This window comes from Struthio camelus, chromosome 1 (genome assembly GCF_040807025.1).
Source record: "Struthio camelus isolate bStrCam1 chromosome 1, bStrCam1.hap1, whole genome shotgun sequence".
NCBI lineage: Eukaryota > Metazoa > Chordata > Aves > Struthioniformes > Struthionidae > Struthio > Struthio camelus.
Window position 1 is genome coordinate 68868244 of NC_090942.1, and position 15095 is coordinate 68883338.

Below are 15095 nucleotides of genomic sequence, written 5' to 3' on the forward strand. Positions count from 1 at the left end.
TGGCTGGGCTGAAGCTCCCAGTCCCAGCGCTCCTTCCCGCCTCGCCTTGCCCTCCCGAGCTCACTCACCTTCAAAGAGAGGGCAAATCCTCCTCCAGGCCGTCAGCTCCTTCCCGCCTCGCCTTGCCCTCCTGAGCTCACTCACCTTCAAAGAGAGGGCAAATCCTCCTCCAGGCCGTCACCCCTCCCTGGCTCGTGTACTGCCCTAGTGCTGTTTCCAGGAGGAACACTGGGATCCCACAGGTGAAGAGGAAGATGAGGTAGGGAATGAAGAAGGCACCTGCCAAATTCAAGCAGCGTACAAGAGAAATAAATGAGTACGTTTGGGCCGTCCTAAACCTAGAACTGAGCAACTCCCTCCAGGAAAGCCCTGAGGAGGATGGTATGGGAGCAACGTGCACTGCTGAGGGTGGGAAGGGCATGGATGCGAGGTGCCAGGAGAAAGGAGTGTTCTTCATGGTCGGACTCCCAGAGCAATGTGACTGCATGAGAAACTCAACATTTAGAAAAAGAGGAGAGAAAGGAAAGTTTATAGGTCTAACTTTTGTGCAGAAAAGAATAAAACAAGTTCTCCTTAACTCTACAGAAATAAAGAAGTACATCCTACTGTAAAACCATTGTGATTTTTAAGAAAGCAAATGATTCCTTTTAATCTGATTTTTCTGAATGCCTGTTATCAACAATACCACAGATGACAACACCAAGATATTGAAGAACACATTCAGAGTAATATATTCATCCAGTTTTTGGGCTTTCTCAATCGTTCGCTCACTGAAAAAAGCAAGCATGCAACTGAAAAGAAAGCACAGAAAAGTATTTCCCTCATGCTAGCAGCCAGGGCTCCCTTCTTGGTCAAATCCTAGCATGGAACCAGACGGGGATGAAATGGATCAGGTTTATGATTATGCCACACTAATGTTAACCGCACTTACAGCTTTTCTCCCACAGAACGTAAGAGAGACAGCCCCACGAATGCCCCCTGCTTTGCGAATGCACCATCGACACTGCTGAAGCACTGCTACAAAGGACAGCGAGGAAGGGCAGATATCAGAGCCAAGCTTGGCTGCCCAGGAGCATGTCCTGGAGGACCTTCCTCTAACTGCACTGGGAACACAGAGCAGGACCGGGGACTACAGTCGGAAAGGGGCAACCCCAAGCAGACCGAGCACCAGCAAGGCTGTGGTAGGCTCTGAAGGGCACGCAAAGCCTGAGGGGACATCTTAGCTAGCCGAAAGCTGTCTCTCCCTGCATAGTCCTTTTCTATGCTAGTGAGGTGCTACCTGGCTCTCGGTCAGGTTGGTGGGGGTGTATGAGGAACAGGAATCCTGGTGTACGGTTAAATGAAATCTCTTGTTTTTCGAGTTAAGCAGCTTAGCTAGCATGCACAGGCTGGGGAGAGGGAAGAGGTGCTTTGGGCCAGCACTCCTACCCCCACGCTCGCCCCAGCGGAGTATGCAGCCACAACCCTCCCCTCCCTGCAAAAAAACAACTGACAAAATATACGGGGAGAGCATCTCCACGGCTCCCTATGGGAAATGCCAGCCAAAGGGCCCAATGCTGTTAGCTGGCAACTGTGGGGAAGGACGAGTGTCTGCGCTAGTGTCTCTCTGCGCTAGTAAATATGAATTGGTTAGGGCAAAGGGCGAGGAGGAATAGTTATATCAACTCAATCCCCTCAAGTTCCATCTTGTGTGCAGTTATATTACCATAAAAGTGGTGCATTTTTCCAACAGAGATTATCGTTGTACAAAAGTTTGTACTTAACTACACTGCTACCACTAGGTGTAAGGAAACGTCTCCGAGCTGGCAGGTGGGGCTGTCCAACGCAGGTTTCATTTAGCCTGCATTCTGGGCCTTCCTCTTCCTCAGCAGCTCTAGTTACCTCAAGTTTATCCTTTGCAGTTGGTTTTCCAAAAGACTTCACCCTTCAGGGGTCTACTTTGAGGCTCCTAACACACAGATTACGAAACAAATCAAAACAACAGTGGGGCATGGGAGCGATTCACAGGGACGCATTTGGCTCCTGGGCAACCATCTTCTCCCACTCCAGACCTTAACCTCGCTGCTGCAGTGTTGAGCGCCTTACAGGGGGGGTGACCCTAACCAGCATAGCTGCTCCCCAGAGGGGGGCAGGCCCCCAAACCTCTCTGGGGAGCTGCTGCTGCTGGGATACTGGGGAGCAATGCCAGGCTGCAAGGCCTTCAAGGACTACCCAGCCATCCTGCCTTGACAGTGCCTTGACAGCACCTTGCAGGTGACAAGGCCATCGCGTGGCAGAGGACTGGCATTTGCCAGCATAGAGTGGGAAAGGCTGGCGAGTAAGACTGCCTTCAGCCAGGGAGTGCAATGAGGGGGAAAAAAGAAAAAAGGTGATATAACACAGGTACCTTTCACAACCACGTAGGCCTGGGGGCCCATCTCCATTGCAGCAGAAAGGGCAACCCCTTACAGCAGGTTACAACACAGCTCCTTCCCATAATACAAAGTGGGATGTCAGACTGCGCATCCAAGCAGTCCCAAAGCGCTACCTGAGTCTTCTCCACTCCAACTCCTCCTGTCCCGCCTCAGGCTGAAAACCTCGACAGAGATTTTCCTCGCTGAAGCCAGCAGTGTGTCTGCACTGAGCACGTCCTTCATCACAACACTGGCTTCCCCAGCCCTTCCTCCTTTGTTCTTGCAGGGGTGGCCGCAGACACAAGACAAGCCAGTGCTGGGCGAGCGGGCAGGGCCGGGGTGCGGCAGATTGAGCCACACTGCCAGACAGGCTTCCCCAGTATTTCCCAATCGGCAGGGCCAGCCTGCCCAGGGAGGGCCTGACCCCACAACAGGAAGCAAAAGCAAGAGCGAACAAGAGCGAAAGAAGAACATTTTTTGCCGTTTGCTTCTCCCCCCACTATCACTTTTTTCTTTTTTTTTTTTGGCACCACATAAGACCTTGTTATCAAACACAGAGCACTAAATACGCAAGAGACCATTCTTGCTTTTCTGTGTGGAAAGATATCGAAAGAAAGGAAAAGTGACAAGCTGCCTCTATTTGTATAACTCAGATTTTGCAGATATCCTTTCTGTGAAGAGCCTTGGCTTACTGAGCCAAGCAAAGCAAAAGCTGAGAAGAGTTACCATCACTGTCTACGGCGAGGGGAGAAAGTCAGTTCAGGATGGGGGGCGCAGAGCCGTTTAAAACTGAAACATTGGCACAAGAACAAATAGTTACAGACTGGCCATGATTAATCTTAAGCTGGAAATTAGATAAAGCTCCCTAACGATCAGAGAAGCAAAAGTGCCTGCACCAGCCTTCCCAAAGGAGCATAGACAAAACCTCTGACAGCTTTTAAAATTAATCTCAATACATTACAAATGGGTGATTTGATATAGCACCAGCCAGGGTAGGGCTGGACTCCATCATGAAGGAGAGCACCTCTAATCCAGTGTAGCCTTATTTCATTTCCCAGGAAAAGCCATCTGGAAAATGTCTTTCTACACAAGAGTCTCATGCACCATCCTTTCTCTAACCTCACGGGAAGGTGGCCAGAGAGGGTCCTGAGGTGACAAATTTTGCCTGAGACTTCAAATTCCTCCGAGCCTCTCCCACTTCGTGGCTTTGGTTCAGGCCCATTTCTTGAGAAAAAAAGGTTGAGACACCCCTTTTTGTCCTCCCTCTGCTGCACAGCCATTCACTGCAGCCCTGGTGATCCAAAAGCCGTCCTCAAGCTCTTCCCTCTTCTCCAGCCAGCAGCACTCAAAAACAGCAGGGCACAGCCATGCATGGCTGCCCCTCAGGGAGTGCATCAGGGAGAGAGAGGGCTGCAAGGATGCAGCTTCCAGAACTGGCTCCTCTCCTGGCCAGCAATGCTTGTCCCAAGCAGGTTCCCCATGCAGGGAGCGCGCAGGGACGGTGCAGCGACTGGAACGGGTGCCACACAGCAAGCAGCCGAGAAACGTTCCTGATTAAAAAAGGAAAACAAGAAAAATCCTCCCTTTCGGAATTAAAATTCCCTATCACCTGGTGAAAAGCAGCAAACACTGAGCAAAATCCAGGGTGAAAATAGCTAAATGGCAGCTAATCCTCTTTTATGCCACTGGGATGAAAGCAGTTTAGTGAGGCCCATGAGACCACCCCAAGCTAAAGCTAGGGGATTTCAACTCAAAGTCCCCAGCACTTGCTCCACGCCAGCTCCATGCCAAGTGCCATTTCTCCTCTCCCCAGCCCTTCCGGGGAGCCCAATTAGCAATTAATCACCAAACAGGGAGCATAATTCCTTCTCCACGTGCCGCAGAGAAAACAGACACATGGCCAAACTTAGCAGTGCTTCGGGCTTTCATTTCTTAAATATTTTTTTCCCCTTGAAAGAAAGTCACAAGCTAAACAAAGCAGAAACAAAAACACCTGTAAAAGCCCACGGCAACCCTCCACCTGCAAAAGCGAGCCCAGCTCTGCCGTGAAGCTGCAGGCCAGCCCAGCCCATGGACCTGCTGCGAATCGTTAACTGCGCACAGGGCCTCAGCAGCACCAACGCACTGTATCCTTTACAGATAATGACAACACGCTGCTCCGTCTCTCTCCCTCGAGTGTGTACATCCGCGAGCCTCATGACTCCACTCGGGGCGCGTATTCCCCCTCCCACGCACGCACGGCTTCATTCGATGCCAGGAGGCACTGCAGGGAGCGGAAGAGGTGCTGCGCTTCTTCCTGGAGGTGAGGAAAACCCCTTAGCTCTGCCCACCTCAGCCCCTAGCACCAGGACGCGGCACCCAGGGGTGCAGGCACCCAGCCAGCAACAAGGTGTAACGCCAGAGGGCCAACGCCTTCACGTGGGACCGGCGACCGGGCTACTGATCCCAGCACAGCGAGTGAGCAGGCTTCTCCCTCAGCATTGTGTTTAATGGATTTTCACACCCATGGCAGGCAGGGCCTTCCTTGACAAAGATTTAGAGATGTGCAAAACAGGAGCCAACTGGAAACCGCATGTCCTTGGCCCCTCTGCAAACACCTGGGCACCCTCACCTCTAAGATGGGCAAACTCCCAGTAAGGTAAGGCCACGCAGAAACATGCAGACTAGACAAATATAGGGTGTGAAACTGTCACGTGCTATCTCATCAACAACAGGAACAGGCCTACTTGGGCACAACAAGCACTCCTACACATCTCCCATGCGTGCACCTTGCTGTGGTTCTGGGACATGTGGTCCTGTTTGCACAGGGGGCCTGGTGCTCCTCAAGGAAAAGGTGTTTGGGGTGAGTCACCCAGCTGGGAGAGCTGGAGCCCTCATCCTGCTCCTCCCTCCTTGTGCACACAGCTGCCGGCCTAGCCACAGGACAGGGGCCCCACACGTCTCCAGGAAACACCAGAAACCCTAGCACCATGCCGCTGGGTTACCCACATCTCACCAAGTCAAAACAGACCCTGCTCACTGCACAGACTGCAAAGCTGTGCCCGTGGGTTGACCTCCTCTCTTCAAATTTATCGCTTAGGCATTGCTGAGAAGCTGCTGTCAGCCAGAGGTAAGCAGGGGGAGATGCAGATGTGCACAGAGGCATGAGGGACAATGAAGGGATGTTGCATCTGGGGTTGGCCAAGGGCTGCACTTACCTCCACCATTCTTGTAGCAGAGGTAGGGGAACCGCCACACGTTTCCCAGACCGATGATCTCCCCAGCCGCGGACAGCACATACTCCAGCTTGTTATTCCACTGGCCTCGTTCCAGAGTTTGATCCTCTTCCTTCTCCTTTTCCACACCTGGATGTGCAGGTATCGTTTCGCCATTGCTAACTGCACCGGGGACTCTGTAATCCATCCCGCCTTCAGAAGGAGTTTCCTTCATTATGGTTAGAACGTGTCATGCAACAAGGCAGAAATTCAGGCTATGGGAGGCAGGAGAGGCAAGAATACACGTACAAACACATGCACGCATACCAAACCGTTACTATCTCGTTCCTTACAACAGTTCCTGCTGGAGGAAAGGCACTAAGAGTGTGCGTGCGCTTTCAATGTTTAGTCCAAAATCAGTCATTAAAAGTGACTGTTGGTTTCATTATTTGTAATTGGCTCATCTGAAAACACTCCAGTTTCTGAAATCCCATCCTTCAAATAAATACATTACTACTGAGAAGTTATATTGCACGCCTACTGAGAAGTTATACTGCACACAGCAGGCCCAAAGGCTCAGCCAGAACAGATTTCCTGCAGCAGCAGACACTGTGGAAGAGACTTAGGGGTTGGCAGGGAGGGGGTTAAATACGTAACAACATATTGTTATCAGGATTTCTTTTCTCCCTTATTGCTATTTACAAAGGTCTGTTTTTATAGACCACTTAAGGAAAGCCACTGAACACAAAACACTGTTAGATATGGAAGGACGACAAACTAAAATAGGGAAAAATTTTTGCTTTCACTGCTGACAACTGTTACTAGCAATCTACTAGCACTTCTAGTTATTTAAAGATGTGAGAACATCTTCATATAACAAGAGGATTTTTTAGGATGATGCTGTCCTCCTAGTTGAAGGAAAAGAACCAACCCAGATGAAATGACCATGGGGGATCTCTCCACTCCAAGGGTCTGTCCCTCAAAACATCTACCTGTTTCTGCAGATGCAGTAGTACTGTATCTTGGGAAACTTTGGCACTGCAAGAGCCTGGATTGCAGCAGTGTGGTGCCTTGCCTTACTCTTCTAGACAATAAACTGATCTCTGCTAACATAAGTAAAAGACAGGCACAGAGTACCTGGGTGCTTCCCCTGCTTTCACGCAATCCCCAAAAGCCTCCAAGAGGACATATTTCTTCTCACGAAAGCCTGGGCTTAGTTCAAGCGACTATTCCCTCACGGTCAGTGCTTCAGAGCACCGCAAGGAGACAGGTACAGGGTGCGCGGACCACACCAGCTCTGCTGCAGGGATTTAAGAGGCTCAGGGGCTGTCTGAGCCTGTTCCTCACGAGCAGGATGCCCTCCTGCCAGCAGAGCCTCTCAGCACCGTAGGGCGCAGGGAGTGGACCACAGCTCCCGCCAAAGCACTGCACCGAGGTCGGGGTTGCCAAGGACAGCTCGTCTTCCTCCGCACGGCGCCTGCCACTGGCCATCGTGCCCGCTCGTGCCCTGCTGAGGTGGCTTGTCAGACCCCAGGCTGATGCCTGCCAGTCATTCACACTGGCAACTCCTTCACTCAAAGAGCAGAAAAACGCATTGGCAGCTCTATCCTCTCTACCGGGGGCGGGGGGGGAGAAAACAAACAAAACCCCCAAAAAAGCAGCAGCGCTTTGACCCACTCCCTTTGCCCTCCCTGTTGTCCCCAGGCACACGTACCCCGCTATGAAACGCTCCAGGAGGCGAAGAAGAACGCAGAGGGGCAAGAAACACTTGCAGGGGTTTGACAGGGGCCGCTCAGAATTGGGAGGAACCTTCCACCCTAGAAAATGATTAAACAAGCAAGAGAGCGCACCATGACCTCTCATCCATAGCATGAGCGAGGGAGGCACCGGGGTGGGTGCCAAGAGGGAAGGGGTGCGGAGAGCAGAAGCAGACACAAGCAGAGCTGTTACCTTATGGAGCGAGCTGTCAGGGCACTAGCCGAAGGGAAACGTGGAAGCAGGACTGAAAGGTACTGGCTATTTAAAGGGTGCAAAGAAAACTTCTGCCGTGGTGTAATCCTAGACTTCGCCCAACCCACATTCCTTCCCCCACCCCGCAGGGCTGGACAAAAACCTACACATGACTGATTTCATGGCCATCACGAAGAGGCTCTCTACCCCTGCCTGCAAGAAGGTCTTTCTTGTCCTCCGCGCCAGCACGCGCAGGGCTAGCTGGTGCCACACGTCCCCATCCTTCAAACGGCCCCCTCAGTGCCTCCCGCTGCCCGACCCGCTGATCAGCTCTTCTTCCTCCACTTCCCCCACCCCCATGTGCCTGTTACTCATTCGGTGCACCTTGGTCTCTCTCCCTAATATTTTTCCCCGCAGTAGACAGCAAGCAGCCAAATTTAAAAAGTGCCCGCGAAGCCTGTGCTGGTCGGAGTCCGCGTCCTGAGCCCTGCTGGGGACAGGTAAGACCTGATCTGTGATTTAACAGTGAATTCTCACTGCAGACGTGGCGGTCCCTCCACGGAGCATCACCGGGAGCACATCTCTGGGGGTCCCAATCTGCCGGGGCTGGCAGAGGAGCCCTGAAGCCCTGCACAGCTCTGGCTGCACTGCAATTCACCACGGCAGCAGGGCAGCACCGGGAGCGGGCCTCCGCTGTGGAAACAAATCCTATTAAGTTTTCCTATTCCTCACTAAGGGTCGAAGATGCAGTAACAACGTCACGATCTCTATTCCCTCGCGTGTCTCCCCTAATCACAGGACATTTTTGCTGCTAGTCTTACCCGAGAAGGAGAAAGAAGTGCAGCATTTCTGCAGTCCCAGGAAATTGCCACAGAGTTCGCAATACCAAGCGACTGGACAATAAAGCGGCAGATGAAAAACAACGCCAATACAAGCAAAGCAACACACAGGGGAAAAAACAGCCCAAGTTCTGCATACCCAGCGCAGGGCTGCAAAATCAGCTATCGCCACTTGAGAAGATCCTGGACTTATTGCAGCTGGTTATCTGAAAGCATTAGCTCAGCGCTCAGAGGCCATAAAGACAAACAGAGCTGGGTATTGTTCATAGTAGACAAGCTAGAGCTGTGATGGTCCAAGGATATAAGTGAGGCAAGGTCTTTAAAATATTTTTATTACACCAACTGAGGAGTATCTGGGGCAAGAGAGAACAAAATCAAACTTTTGGGTTCAGAGTCCTTTTATTAGGCCTGCAAAGCAGCAGCAAAACCCAGGCTGCATACGGGTAGTTCTCAGAGTTACTGGGAAAAGGACAGGAATGAATGAAACAGCAAACATTGCAGCGTCACCCTGCTAATCTACGGTGTACCCCCATCCACGCAGTGCTGGGCTCTCTAGAAGGTAAAATTACAGAAGAAACAGGGCACAAGGACAGGCAGAGGCAAGGAGCGGATTCTGACCAAGGAGCAATCAAATACACAACTCCTCATCCTGGGAAGAGACAACTGGAATAGAGAGAGAGATGACAGAGGTCTAGAAAACAAGAAAACAACAGAGAAGATGAATACACCATTCATTACATCTCATAATGCAACAGCTGATGGCATCCAATGAAACATTCAGATTTAAAACAAAAGGAAATACTTTTTTTCCTTCCCACTGTGCATAATTAATTAAGCATGGTACCCATTGCCACAGACTATTGCTCAGAAAGGAACTAGACACATTCACAAAGGACTGCTCCACAGCAGCTATTAAACGGGACGGTCCAAATAAAACATCCCACTCCAGCCCTTAAATTGATGATTATCGGAAACGAGGAAACCGTTCCAGAGGCAGAGTTGCTCTGGAGGGCGAGCATCAGAGAATATCCCTGCGGGGTTACGATCTGACAGCAACTAGCATAGTTGTTAAATAGTTAGTGCGTGGATACAGGTATCAAAAAGGTCAAGGAGTAGCCAAATAATAGCTGGCCTTGTGCAAAAGACATAAGAAGAGAGGAAATTAAGTATGGAACCATTTCTCAAAATTCTCAAAACTATTGTGTACATCGGCGTTGCTACACAAATATCCCTGGCTAACAACGATAACTACTGTGCACCAGTGACAATATTCTTATCAGCCGTTTCAGTAGAAGACAAGCTAATTGGCAGGCACTAATAGAGTACGATAGGAAAGTATGTAATCAAATAAACTATTTGACTTCCACACAGTCAGATAAGACTGCACCGAAAGCAACAGTAAGTTAAAAATGAAAACAAAAGTTCAGTGTAAACATAGCAAGCAGCAAGGAGAAATATTGCATCTACCAGTGTGAAAGAAAGCTGGAAAATCCTGAGCAAAGCATATTTAAAGTAAAACAACACTTTTCATGTCTTCTGAGAAGAAACAGGAAAAAGCCCATATGGTTCTGGGAGACGTTACTTGAGAAATCTGAGAGCCTAAAAAAAAATCATCTTTTTACTGAAGATGGGAAGAGAAGAGAAACAACAAATATCACAAAGGATCAGTTAAGACTACAGGAAAAAGATGAGTGCAATACACATTTTTAAAATTGCAGAAGGCAAGAAAGCTGAAAGGGACTTTAATCAGCTCAGAGACAATGAAAATCTATAGCGAAAAATGAAAAGGATGAAATTAACTGTCTAAGATTTTGCGTTTGTAACCATATCTAAGACAAACGGAAGAGCTGGGACAATCACACAAAATCCCAGGAATTAGATTTCAAGAAACAAGTAAATAGATATGGAAGAAAGTGTATCTAAAAAAAAAAGGAACAAGCCTAGGTAACGTACACCCTATAATAACAACAGAATAATTTAATCCTCAAACCTACCAAGATAATGCTGTTTAAATATATATACACATACATATGCACACACACATATATACATTTTATTTATATGGATAAGAACTCCAGCAAAGGGCTTTTGCAGTAGCACTGCGCTACCGACGGTCACACAGCTGTAACACTGCCAGGTGGCGGCAGAACATTTTCTCTCAGCGCCACAAGGCTGGAGAGCGACAGCTGTCGTTCTGCGCCTGTCACACGTGCATCCCTGCCGTGCCATCCCCCACGATGGCACCAGGGGGTTATGCTGCGGTCATCTCACGTGTCAATGGTGGGAAACGTGAGCCTGCCTACTTAATAATCCCCCAGAAGCTTCTGCCACAGGAGGAGCACAAAACTCGAGGCAGTGCCAGCTCACGTAGTTATGCCCCTCCAAGCGCTACCCCATGCTTTTGAGCACTTACCTGGTGCTACCTCTTTCTGTCCCTGAAGCAGCCCGCACTGCAGTGGCAACCGAAGTGATACCTCCCCAAGGAGGTTTTGAAGCTTCCAAGTCTCCACAAACTGCTCACCTGCCCCAGCCGTCACAAGGGCAGAGCACTGCCAGTGCATCGGGCACATGTGGGACGTTTCTGGCTTAGCTGGTTCTCCCCTACACCCATTTTGGAGAAAAGGCTACTGATTCCTCTCCTCAAATCCACGTTACGTTTTGCTTATATTTCTGTTTACAATACTTATCAAGATTTCTTTCTTCAGTTTTGTCCCATTCTTCCACCAGCAGTTGAGCTCATGCTGTGTGGGAAGCGCTCACTGCCAGAATATGCAAGCCTGGAACAAGCTTTACCTGGAGATAACAAGGTACTTTGACATTTTATGGGTCAGACGTGCACAGGAGCTGGCCCCAGCCACATCCTGCAAAACCAACACATGTGAGTGCTGGCGCTGGACTTGCTCTTGCTGGTAGAAAGCCACAGAAACTTCTCCCAGGTTTGATCTTGCATCACACCTACATCAAGCTGAGCAAGGAAATAGCTTATTTAGATGTCTTTCCTCCAAAGCACTGATCCACCTCCAGCCTCCTGGAGAGGTGCTTCAAACCCAAAAGAAGGAAGGATTCAAAGCCACATGCTTAAAGGAACAATTAGGAGAAAAGAAGAGAGGAAAGATAGTTACTGGGAGAGGTACATCGTCTTTTACTACAGTGCAAGTAGCAGTGACTTTCAAATGAACTTGCTCTCCTAATCCACTGAAGTGCTTCTAGGAGAATGGCTGGGGCATGCCTGTGGCCGCTGCTTAGGCGTTCTCGAGGTGAGGAAGCCACCAGTTGCTTCCTCTTTGACATTTGCTCCATGCATGAGCTGAACACTGAAAGCAGTTACATGCCCCACTTCCACCTCCCCCCCTGCTCCTCTGCCACACATGACAAACTACCTCCATGCGCTTAAGAGCTGTGTAATCTCACAAGGCACCTCCCAGCTTCCAAGAACCCAATTTGCTGTTATATTATCTGGGAACCAAAGGCCACAGCAAATACGATGCATATCCTCTGTCTGATAAGCACTGTGCTACTGGCCTTTTCAGCTTGAAAACATCATTAAGCTTAAGCGAACATGGCTGTAGAAAAATAGAATTGTTGAAATATGCACAGAAAGTGAATAAATAGAGGCTGATCTTGGCTGGCACACTACAGGAACCTGGAGACCACTCAGCAGAGAAAGAAGCCATAGCAAGCACAAAGGAGCGATTCCTGCCTGAACCAGTAAGTTCACAGAAGGACTCCTGTATTTTGAAACCATGGCAGAAACCTAAAGTCATTGCAAGAGCTCGCAAAGTACATAGGAGCAGTTTCCTCTGGCAGAAAATATTACTACAAGTGTTTTGACAACTTCATTCAACTGGACAATGCAGCTTTCCGAGTGAATATTTGCTTTCAAATAACAACGTGAGTGACCAGAATCCAAAGCCAAGAAGAATCATTTCCACATGGGACAGCTGCAGACTCACAGTGGCCTCACTTCCGCGCCCAGGTTGTTTCATGCAAGATATGTAGGCCTGCGGATACCATGCTCTGCATACAGAAGATAAACGGATGAGGCTGCCGCAGTAGCCAGAGTTCACTGCCCAGCTTGAACGCAGGACCGTGGGCTCACAGTGAGTACAGAAGTAGGGAACCCCCTCCTGAAGGTGCCACTGCCGCACCCGACAGCTCCTCTGCGTGCAGAGGGCAGTGGTGATACTTGTATTTTACTTGGTGCATAGGCCGCCGGTGTGCTGGTGAGCCCCTCTCTATGCACCTCTGATCACAGGTCAAAAATGGTAGAACATGGCCGTTAGGAAAGGTAGATCAGTTTAGGCTAGAAGGACTGTGGCCTCAGGCCCCCTTTGGCTGCAGTATGAATTCCTAATCACGTTATAGAGGGGCAGCAACAGAACTGCAGATTCCCTTAGTCACTATCTCAGCTATGTCCGGTCCCAGTGGTTTCCCCCACGGGAACAGGATGGAAACAGCAGCATGTTTCGGGTGTGCGCTTGCATGTCTGGAACCAACAAAGCCAAGATTAAGTCAGGAATGTGCAAGCATTCGTATTGCATGTGTGAGTATAAGTGCAGGAGGACTACATAGGCAGGCATATCTGCAATGCTTTGCATCTTACCTCTGCTTGGACTTCTGCTTAGTAGCTTGCCTCTCTCATAAATGTCCTTAGCACATGTGAGCAGGGAACAGGTTTTTTTCCCCTATTCAGATTTCAAAAACATCCTGATTTTACTTACGGACAAAAATAAAACCACTTCAAAATTTCAGCAAGATCATGCAGTAACAAGCATATATATACGTTCATAATATACATAGCATAATTTAAACAATGATTAAGTAAAAAGCACTGGCAGTTTTACTGAAAACTCTTGAGTGTGGAGTCTTCAAGCTTTTCAGCATCTCCTCCTTTCCTCCCATCTCCAGCAGCTCCCTGTTCCTCAGGGCTCTTTTCTAGTTCCACTTTGCCACAGACTGGGAAGCCTGAACAAACACTTGCTGAGTAAGTGCAGGGATAGAGCTCTCAGCACGTTTTCGGAAGAGGGAAGGGTTCACGACCTTTCTGAAGACCAGTTATCTACCTCATGATGTGAAAATAGATAGTTTGCATTAAGAAAATAAAACTCACCATCCAGTTAGCTGTTGCAGCCAAGGAGTGAATTAGAGGGCATTTTTTGTATCAGGAACAATATGCCATCGGAAATCATCATTTCGGAGTGGTAACGATAGCACTATTGCTCAAGTGGCCCAGAAGGCAGACATAAGACCAGCAGACTGATCATGTGCAGTGCAGATGAGGGGGTAGAGAAGGAACGGTATAGCAGTCGGGAGATGATGGTCTTTCCTTATGCTCTGCACACCTTACTCAGGTAAAGATTATAAAGCTAAAACAGACTCTCTGCAGTAACAACAAAACCAAGCTATTGACAGGGATTTTAGATGTTGCTGCACCCTATTTGCCTGGAAGAGGGATGTTCTGGGAGGTAAAAGGAAAAGCATTTCTCAGAGATGAAACAGGCTTGCACCTGCTCAACTGACTCTTATACACACACACACACACACAAAAGTAATCTAGTTTCAAATAGGCAGGGTGTTAAGCAACATTCGCAGAGCATCTGTTCATATTTATTTATGTGCTTGAAGAGAAAAAAGGATACTTTCTAATTCAATAGACTTACTTAGCTGGTAACTACTCAGGAATGCAAAGCTTCCAATCTGGGAGGAAATCCAATAGATAAATATTTATTTATTGACAAAATGAGACTAAGTTTTAAAAAAGTTTCTCGGAAATAAATGATGCTGTAATTAGAGATGACAAAGTGAAAGACTTTGGCATTTCAAAAAGGTCAATAAGAAATAAAACACGGGTCCAAGTTTCCCAGCCTCCAAAAATCAGCAATTCATGAAATTGTTAAAAAGCCCGTCTTGCCAGGAAGCGTATCTCTTCAAAACATTCCAAGCAGCCCTAATCTCGGCATCAGGAATGCCGCGGCTGAGCTCTTAGGTCAGCACTGCGCGCAGGCGGGAGCAGGCGAGCTCAACTTGGAGACGGACGGGCCGAGATCACAGAGCCAAGGTCCTAAATGATACCTGCCATCCCCACAGGGCTCCGCTGCGGAGAGCGTCAGCTGCCAGCTGCTACTTGTCAGAAAGGTTTCGTCTCTCGTTCTGATTCTGTAGCCAGCTCCAGCCCGAGGCACAGCAGAAGGAAGTAAGGCAACTGTGCTCCCTATCTTCCTAACCTTAGTCTTTCTAGTCTGCCTAGGCCTCTGCCATATATATTATATAGAGAGGCAGAGAGTGCAGGGCACCACTGCAGACAGAGAAAAAACGATCTCCTCTCATATACTGAACGAAGTCAGTGGTTGGTGAGGCTTTGAAACATAACGTGAGCAAAAGATCCAGAGCCTTTAGACATCTCCAAAGATGGATGGGATTCTGCCTGAAGCAAGCTTTGTATTGAGTATGATCTCCTGACTGCAAGTCATTCCTGTTCTGATGGCCAGTTGCAACATATCATAGTCCTGAGTCTCTTTCTTTCAGGCTTAAACATTTTTTTCCCCCCTCAGAAATTTAGGTAAAGAGTCATCTACAAGTTTTGCTTATTTAAGTAAGTGGGGTCATCCAGTCAACAGGACGAATGGCCATAGAAGAGTAGGCTGGTGCCCAGGCAGTAAACAGAGTTATTAGCAAAGCCATGTGCTGCAGAGTGGGTAGCTCAGTAGCATGGCATGGCT

General features: G+C 48.8%; 1 protein-coding gene across 5 annotated transcripts in view; it reads right to left on the minus strand.

The window, feature by feature from the left end:
- The window catches only part of LOC104147282 (sodium- and chloride-dependent GABA transporter 2), a 36094-nt gene extending 28431 nt beyond the window's left edge, over nucleotides 1-7663 (minus strand). The window contains exons 1-4 of one of the 5 annotated variants that reach the window (XM_009679851.2): nucleotides 7538-7663; nucleotides 7302-7404; nucleotides 5591-5862; nucleotides 145-279 (exon numbers count right to left, since the gene is read on the minus strand). In XM_009679851.2, coding sequence (XP_009678146.2) covers nucleotides 145-279; nucleotides 5591-5822 — 367 coding nt within the window. In that variant the 5' untranslated portion in view covers nucleotides 5823-5862; nucleotides 7302-7404; nucleotides 7538-7663. Of the gene's footprint in view, nucleotides 1-144; nucleotides 280-2386; nucleotides 2671-5590; nucleotides 5863-7301; nucleotides 7405-7537 lie in introns of those variants that run through there. The other 4 variants (XM_009679847.2, XM_009679850.2, XM_068946945.1 and 1 more) reach the window with 4 other exon arrangements.
- Nucleotides 7664-15095: the final 7432 nt, after the last annotated feature.